Raw genomic sequence first — 8,851 nt, 5'->3', positions numbered from 1 at the left:
CTCTCACATTTTTCACTGCCCCCCCGGTTCCTACGCCCTTGATTGACGAGATCCGTTATCTCGTCAAAACGTCAATTTTCTGAATTTTGTCGTCACTTCCCAGGCCTTGTAAGTTGCAGCTTATAATTCCTCTTTTGAAAATACTAGCGATATCATAAAATCATTTTAAAAAAAATTAAAAATATGCTCAAGTGGGGGAGCGGCTGCCCCCCCCCCCCCAGGCTACGCGCCTGATCTTGAGCCTTCTTTCCCAGGAGATTTTTACCTTTGTGGATGTAAGTTGTCCCGGATTTCACAATTTCATCTAAGAAAATCGATTGTTTTATCTCAACATTTTTTGAATGCTCCCCATGTAAAAAGTTTCAGTGTAAAAAATAAAAAAAGGTCGACATTTTGACAGTGTGTATCGAAATTTTGAAATAGGTTTACGAGTACAACTTTCTTCTGTTCCACTATTTTTCTGAAAGCATTTCGATATCAAACTCAATCTATCTTTTAACTCCGAAACCGTAGAGAATGTGTAACTAATTTTTTCAGTCCCTTCCCTCAGCCCGTATCGTCCCCTCGCACCACCCACCCCACAAATTAAAATCAAAGACAGACAAGGCTTCAAAGTCACGTCCGATTCAGTACAATTTATTCCCCGCCCCCCCCCCCACCCCGTTCGGTGCGGGACAGTCTGGTTAGTTTGGGGAAATCACATACCAGACAGACATAATAAACTGAATCCGTAATCATATGGGAAGGCGGTGATCGAGGTATAACATGCCTTGTTTTTAACGTTATGCAATGCCTTTAATATGAGGCGCCCTCTGCAGGCTCCCCACTGATTTCATAAAGCCGACCGGTCCTTATCCACTAAGTTACCAGCTGCTTCCCGGTGCCCCGATCACTCCTCCATTCCCAAAAGAGAAAGGATAGTTATTAACTATGCCGAGATTATTTTACGCATATTTTGTTAATTGATCATATACATTTACATGCATGTGAATTAAGGTCTCGAAATATTTTGCAACCAGTGTAGTTTATATAACATATCGTACTATAGGGCCACCTGTTATTCTGCTTGCATATATGTTCTTTGTCTTTTCAACACATGCATGTCATGACGAACATTAAAGTTAACAATCGACATATCATAAGCTTAATCTAACCATCTGTTTATGCGCGCACCTGCAACCTCAATTTATTTCCCACAAACCAGGGCAACAACCCTGCATTAACATAGCCAGAACAAATTGAACAACTTCAAGGTGATGATAATACCATTGTTCTAAGAGATTATAAACATGTACAAGATTAATAAGCATTTCAGCAAATTTCAAGATCATGAAATCAGCCTCTATGAAGGGAAGAGCTCGGATAGTTTTCAGGGTGTAATATATTTTCTTTTAAATTTATACACGATGCCGACTCGTATTTGTACCTATGTATATTGAGACATGATTTCCATCTCTGTCAGATGTGTGGAATCCACGGAACTATGCGACATAGTATGGAAAGCCAACGGGAGCCATAATGGTTGCCTATTTGGGCGTGCTCAATAAACCAATGAGTGTGGCATATTTAATCATGTGTGATACATTTATCAACGCGTCATCGAAGTTCTGCAATGCATAACAAACTTCCAGAGAACCCGTTCTTGGAATTTTGGGAGTGAATTGTGAGTTTATTACTACAACAGCAACAACCACAAATCTTTGTTTGCATAACGTTACGGCTTGTTTTGTAATTTAAAATGTAAATTACAATGAAAAAGAATGTATCATGTGCTTCCGGCATCAGACACGTCCATCTTGTGAACCTGGCAACACGGGTAAGGTCTCCCTTTTGTCTTTTTGTTTGAGTTGTCTAAAAAGTGAAGCAACATATAGAGCCATGTCTAGTTCTAATTCTGACCTTACCTGCACGGAACATTCTCGTCTATAGCTATACCATATTATGGTAATATATTTTAATCCATTATAATATTTTGAACAAAGAGTTGTCGAAGTATCGTAGAAGGGTTGCCAACATATTGCGAGAATGGAGACTGGTAGTTTCGACATAACATATACAGCCGTTGTGTTGGCTTGCCATAGAATGATTTCCCGCAATATACGTGGTTTGGAGGAACCAGATCCGAACAAATCTGGCCCATTTACTAGTCAGTGACACAATTAATTATTTCAATATTGCATGGGTCATTAATTGAAATATCATGGCGTTACTGTTACGATGGAATTTGTACTATTGCTTGCTAAGGTACAAAATTTCACTTTGAATAGTAGACCATTTCAAGCAAGTAACAGTCGATGTGACTTTTTCCAGCTAATTTCTTATCCATGTGTGTTATTTGTGCTTGAAAACCGTTACGGGAGACCACGATATGTCTGAGAAAACTGTCGCTCACCAGTGTTCCGCCCAGTCCTTCCTTTTCGCGAACCTCTGCATTCTCAGCCAATCAATTTAGTGGCCCGCCCCTCTCCGGCTTGAACGCCTATAGTATGCAGACATAAAGTTTATGGTGCTCCCTTCAGTGACTTTTGTTGGGGCCCACTCTATATAGGCTAAGTGGTCTTCAACGCAATAAATACTGCTATGAAAATGTCTATATGTCTATCCGACTGTCTAAGAGGGGGGGGGGGGGGGGTAGCCTTAATATAAACGAAAGACTGTTGAACCGACGTTGCAAACTAAAGTTCAAAATCACAGTACAGTCTACGTTGATTACAAGATGACAAATAAATCTCCACACGGAACAACAATGTTGACGATTTTAACTTAAAGCGCATCAGCTGTAGCATGTACAGAGCATAATCGAGTCACATGCATAATCAAGGCTAGGATAATACAAATATTAACAAAGCACCATTTTGGTCAAACAACTCTTAATCACTCGATCAATGTTTACACAAGTTATTATTCAGTACAAACACATTATTACAACACAACAAACATATACAATGTCGCCTTGGCAACTAGCTCTTTCCACACGGCACGTCCATGAACTGTCGTTTTCCCATCTTTGCTTTTGTTCTTGCTTCCACCTCGCAGATTAGTTGCTCCAAGAAGTCTCGACCCGCCGATTCGTCTTCTGTCTCTTGACCTATGGAATGAGATAATTTATTAATTTGATAACAATAGCAGCCAGTGGAGGAGAAACAGGGGGGTGGGTTTTTTTTTTAACCCCCCACTTTTTGAAGAGGGTCGGTTGGCCCACACAATCAACCCCCCCCCCTAGTTTTGCCAGTAATGTTCTGTTATAGCCTATGTTATGTGCTCCAAATGGCATAATAAATCAAATTATTAAATTTGAAATTGTAAAAGTCTTTTAAACCTTTTACCTGGTAGGCTACATCAACAATTAACGACCGAAAACCGAGTTAGAATTGACCCACACATTATTTCTAGCCCCTTTCCCCCACCTTGCGCATTGGAACTTGTAGCTCATAGCGCTAACTTCACCCCACAACAGACATACACAAAATAACTTTTTGTTGCTGTTGAAATAGCTTTGGAACTGTATACACTTGCCAACTTCAACGAGGTGAAGGAAGGAAAAGAAAAAGAAGAAAGAGAGAACAGGAGAAAAGCATGGAGTAGAAAATACGGCAAGAAAACGGGAAGAGAAAGAGGAACAGTGACAAAATTATTCGAATTTGTAAAGCAAACAGCAGATATCACATCATATCAGTGAGCATGAAAATGGCGTTCCACGATAAACAGCCTCCAAACCATGGGCGCAGATCCTGGTGAGGACAGCGGGACGCGTCCCCACCAACTTTTTCAGTAGTGGGGACACGATATACTGTACCGTGTCCCCACCAATTGGTCTTGACCAATAGCTGCATTTCAAGTTCCCCTGTATTGAACTTTGGCGCAGTTTGATCCAGCATTGTTTTGAGCATGGGCGCAGATCAGTCTTGGATAATGGTGGGGACGCGTGTCTGTTCTATGACACTATCTAAGCGGAGCACGACCATGGGTTCGCGCGTAGCGTACGATTTTTTTGGGGCAAATATACCTTCCAGATCGCCGGAAATAACACTTCCCAGACCTAATGATGCTCCTAAACCTCCTTAAGTTTTAGATCTCATGGCTTAGAAATTTAGTTTGGAGAAATACATGGGCGTCTGCAGAAAGAAAATCAGGGAACAAGATAATCCAAGTAGACTTTTGTATATGTCGAAGCCAATGAATATCTGGGAGAGAATGGGGGTGGAAGGTCCGAGTGGAGAAAGCATATTATGGAACGCTATGATTCATCCATTGTTAAATTTCACCATCAAAGGAGTTTTATGGCATCAAGGTATGTCTGTCATTTTTATACATTTATATATTAGGAACATCAAAGCATATATTCCTGCTTTTGAACTAGATTAGGTCAGTTGGGAGCAATAAAAACAATTTGAGCAAAATTTGTCATTTCTTTGGTGGGTATGGTCGGATGGGAAGGGTGTTGTACTATGGTGAGGTATAAAGGGAGTTGTTGTGTGTGTATTTGCGTCTTTTGGGGGAGGATGGAGGAGTGAGGATGTTGAAGATACTGAGAGAAGAGCTGTATTTTCAGTAAGATCTTGAGGCAATACAGGCAATGAATAAGGAGATTGTGTTCAAAGGCCCGAAGGTTGATTTGGGTCGTTGGCTAGACCAAGGGTAGTTTCAAGCTGGCACTGAATGTGGAGTATTTTCTTCGTAAAAGTAAGATTTTATTTTATTATTTGTGCTGATATGTAACACGTAAATACCTCAGAAGTATATATAGTTTTTTTGGCAGACTATAAATGATAAACAATTAGAAATCTAACTAACTAATCTGAAGCATCCTTTCCCAAATCGTTTGTTTGACAGTTTTGACTGTAGAATGATTTGAAATGATTTCATCTTCTCTTGCAGGAGAAGCTAACGCCGCTGAATCCGATAGATATGCTTGCTTATTTCCTGCGATGATTAACGACTGGCGTCGTAAGTGGTATGAAGGGACGGGAGGAAACACCGAAGTAGCCTTCCCATTTGGTTTTGTGCAGGTGAGGATGAAACAAACTGTATCTATCCTGGTTACAACCTTATCATTGCCATTGTTTAATGCCCTCAGTTTTGTCTGACCTTCTCTGAAACAATTCTTTCCAGACTAAATTTAAGATAAATAAGAATGATTTAGCCCCAACTGATGATGGAGGTTGGGGTTCTTAACCCCACGTCTCCCACCCCTTACCTTTGGAGGTTGGGGTTCATGGCCCCACTGCTGCCACCCTTTACATTTGGATGTTGGGGTTCATGGCCCCACTGCTCCCACCCCATACCTCTGGGTCAAGAGTGCATACTGTTTTGTCATCAATTGAAATAATGTGGTATTTCTGTGATAATCTTTCAGCTGTGTACTTCTAACGTTCCTTGCATCAATACCAACTATCCATTAATCCGCCGGGCTCAGACTGCGAGTTACGGTTATGTTCCTAATCCTATGATGGAAAAAGTGTTCATGGCTGTGTCGTTGGACCTGCCTGATCCTGAATCACCGGATGATGCGTAAGTGGACTGTCAGAGTTATTGTTATATCGGTTAATGTGACTTTACATTCTTCATCGTGGATAATCATTCATTTCTAATTATTGTATTCAATCATCTATCCTAATTTCTTTGCATCCTTGTCCTCCTGTTCTCTGGCCAGCCCCCATCCTCACCTCGCCAATCTCAGATACCTATTTGCCCCCTCCCTGTTGCCATGTTTCCAAATCTGGTCTGTCCTTTCGTTAAGTGGTTCTTTCTAGCAAGTGAAGTTACAATCTGACATGTATCTTCACACATGTCATAACAGTATTAATCTTAATGGCCCATTTCATCACTGGTGCTACAGAAGGCAACAGAATTCAATAATTCATAACTGAGCTGGTGTGTATGTAGTATAAAAAGTTGGCAACCAGAAATGAATGGTAAAAATAATCTCTATAAAAATATGAAGGCAGTAATAAGGACTACTAGATATGCAATTTTGGGTTTCGATGACAATCGTAACCTTTGCAATCATGCGTGCGTGTGTGCGTTTGTTTTGCTATCTGACCGAGGACTTGAACAAAAGAATTTCAGGTCCTCGGTTGTGATTTCTAAAGAATCACCACGTCCTCGGAAGAATTCTATTGTATGGGGTATTGTTAAAGTTAGGGTACGTGAATTTGAACAATGGAAAATACAATGGGGTCCTCGGTCTGAATGAAACACAAACATGTGTGTGTATGTGTGTGCGTTTGTGACGCCCAGCTTGTAAACACGATATCTCAAGAAGTGAATCTTGTACAGTTCTCATATTTGGTACATAGGAGTACCTTATTGAGTGCAAGAAGCCTATTGTTTTTGGTGTAGGTCAGAGGTCATTTAAGGTCACCAGGGGTCAAATAGTGAAAAGCTTGTAAACATGATATCTCAACAAACAAAGCTTGGACTGATCTCATATTTTGTATGTAAAAGTACCACATTTAGTACATGAAGCCTATTGTTTTTGGTGTAGGTCAAAGGTCACTTGGGGTCACCAGGGGTCAAATAGTGAAAAGCTTGTAAACATGATATCTCAAGAAGCAAAGCTTGGATTGATTTCATATTTGGTATATAGGTTGACCACATTAAGTACAAAAAGCCTATCGTTTTTTACCTGGTCCTCCCTTTCTCCTGCCTGTCCAGAGTTGCGAGTGACCACTTTGGTCTGTATTGATCCAACGCAGACTATAGTCTTTCACTCACGACTGAAGCCTTACATAATGCAACAAATACTATGAGTATTTTTTTCTCTTTTTTTCTTCTTGCTTAAAAAGTTTTGTGATGATGATGTTTGTTTATAAAGAATTAGGAGATAGTTTTTATATGTGGTTAAAGTGGTTAATAGTTTGATTTAGTTGGTATAAAAGAGATTTTCCAAAGAGCAATGCTATAGTTAGAGAGGCAACCTTTAAAAGTTTTAAGGAATCAACCCAGTTTTATTTACGCCACACAATTTAATTCTTTGCGTTTTGCCAATTGTAGAGGCAGTGTCAGTTGGGCTAGCAATCATGCATGTAACTCTGCTGTTTGAATAGCTGGCTATACAAGAATAATGCTATAGTCAGAGAGGCAACCATCAAAAGTTTATATAAGGAACCAATCCTGGATGGTCATTTACACAATCTTTCAAACCCATGTTAACCTACTGAATATTCAACAGCCCAAATTTTTGATTGAATAAAATGTTTCCTAGCAATCTGTGGTGTAGAAATGTATAGATTTCAGTTTTACAACAGCATGCTTTAATTTGCCAAATTTGGCCCTTTTTGTGTCAATAACAGGGAGGTTGGAAATACCAGCATTTAAACTTAACATTTGCTTTAGAGAAACCTTGATAGCATTTGGCATTCTGTTTTTTTCATTGCATTCTGTGTTTAGTCTGATTTTATGTAAAGGAACTATATCAGTATTTTTTTTTTATCCTATCCTTCTTTTGATGACCTCAGAATATTTTCCAGAAAGTAATTTTAGTGTATTGTGAGCAGATATCAGTTGGTTTACCCATGCATACATTAAGAGGAATGTCAATTATTAATCTGGAAGCACCAGTTCTAGATTTCAATAGGTACTACGAATTAGTCAGTGCGTAGTTGTTTCCACGCTTAGTATTCATAGCTGGATCTAAGCTTTCCGGTAATTTTATCAATGCGTTTCATCCACCATCTCTTGTTGTTGTTGTTGTTTACTCTGTACTTGCCAAACAATAATATTTGTAGTTTTATTGGAGAGATCTTTTCTGCATACATATAGAAACAAATATTGAGCAATCCAACCATCTTGGCAAATTGAGCCAAAACGCATGAATCTTATTGTCGGAGAAGTTCTCTGATCCTCGGCGGATCCAATCTTTTTAAGTTTGCTGTCATTGTGCATGTTGGATCTTGCCCTTTGAATATGCGGCTGGTTTTCTATTGACAGCTAAATAATAATATGCAGGATAGTTTTATGACCTGTTCTCACTAGATTTGCAGCTCGATAACAAATCCCTTGTGTAAATGTGGCAATTTGCTTAAACTTTGTAAAAATTGAATGTATGAATGTTCAATTGATCTGGTGCTTAATACTGTTCTGTAACAAGCACCGGTTCATTCGATCTATAATATAGTCTTAATGTGCGACTGTTCTACTCACAGTGAATGGTCTCACCAATAGAATCAGTTGTCTTTGTGTGTGGTTTGGGGGGGGGGTGCTTGAGGCTGAAACAATAGCTGAAATATTATTTCTAATGACTCTGCATTGTTGCATTGCTTCCCTTAGTAATTTTGCCCCATTTTGAAATTCAGTTGACTATTCCTCTTCTTGAGTTTGTCTTTCAACTGCCAATTTTTGGTTCCATGCCGAAGGCTCAGTAACCTTTGCAATTGTGATGGCGTGTGTGTCCGTACGTGGGTGTGTACATGTATGTGTGTATGTGACAGTCAGCTTGTAAACACGATATCTCCAGAAGCACAAGTTAAAGTCAATGTCATGCTTGGTAGGTGGCTTGGTAGGTTCACCTATCACAAACTCTTTTATAGTAGATAAAATTGTTCTTATTTTTGACTTTGCATAAACGAAATAAAAAAACAAAACTTATTTGTCATTGTTGTCTTTTTGAAACATGTAATTGTTACATCTGTTTCAAGTTGTTAATTGGAGACCAAATTAGCTACAGTAGTGTATGATTAGCACAGTTAATGCCCCCCACCTGCCGCCCACCCCCAGTTTACAGTTTATGTGTGATATACTTCAAAACTTGGCATTGGCTAAATACACAAAGTTGTAAGTATACATGGTTATAGTATACAATGTGATAATTATTATCTTGGTCTTGGTCTTGGTGTGGTTCTGCACAAAT

At 39.3% G+C, this 8,851-nt stretch overlaps 1 protein-coding gene across 1 annotated transcript; it reads left to right on the top strand.

Annotated features, from left to right (window-relative positions):
- The first annotated feature begins 3,897 nt into the window (after positions 1 to 3,897).
- LOC139965650 (sialate O-acetylesterase-like) lies at positions 3,898 to 8,585 on the top strand. Its single transcript, XM_071968245.1, has 3 exons — positions 3,898 to 4,291; positions 4,879 to 5,009; positions 5,357 to 8,585. The coding sequence occupies exons 1-3, from the start codon at positions 4,108 to 4,110 to the stop codon at positions 5,513 to 5,515; spliced, it is 474 nt and encodes a 157-aa protein (XP_071824346.1). The 5' UTR covers positions 3,898 to 4,107; the 3' UTR covers positions 5,516 to 8,585.
- Positions 8,586 to 8,851: the final 266 nt, after the last annotated feature.

The sequence above is a fragment of the Apostichopus japonicus genome, chromosome 3, assembly GCF_037975245.1.
Source record: "Apostichopus japonicus isolate 1M-3 chromosome 3, ASM3797524v1, whole genome shotgun sequence".
NCBI lineage: Eukaryota > Metazoa > Echinodermata > Holothuroidea > Aspidochirotida > Stichopodidae > Apostichopus > Apostichopus japonicus.
The sequence above is the reverse complement of the archived record's forward strand: the minus strand, read 5'-3'. Positions and strand labels throughout refer to the sequence as shown.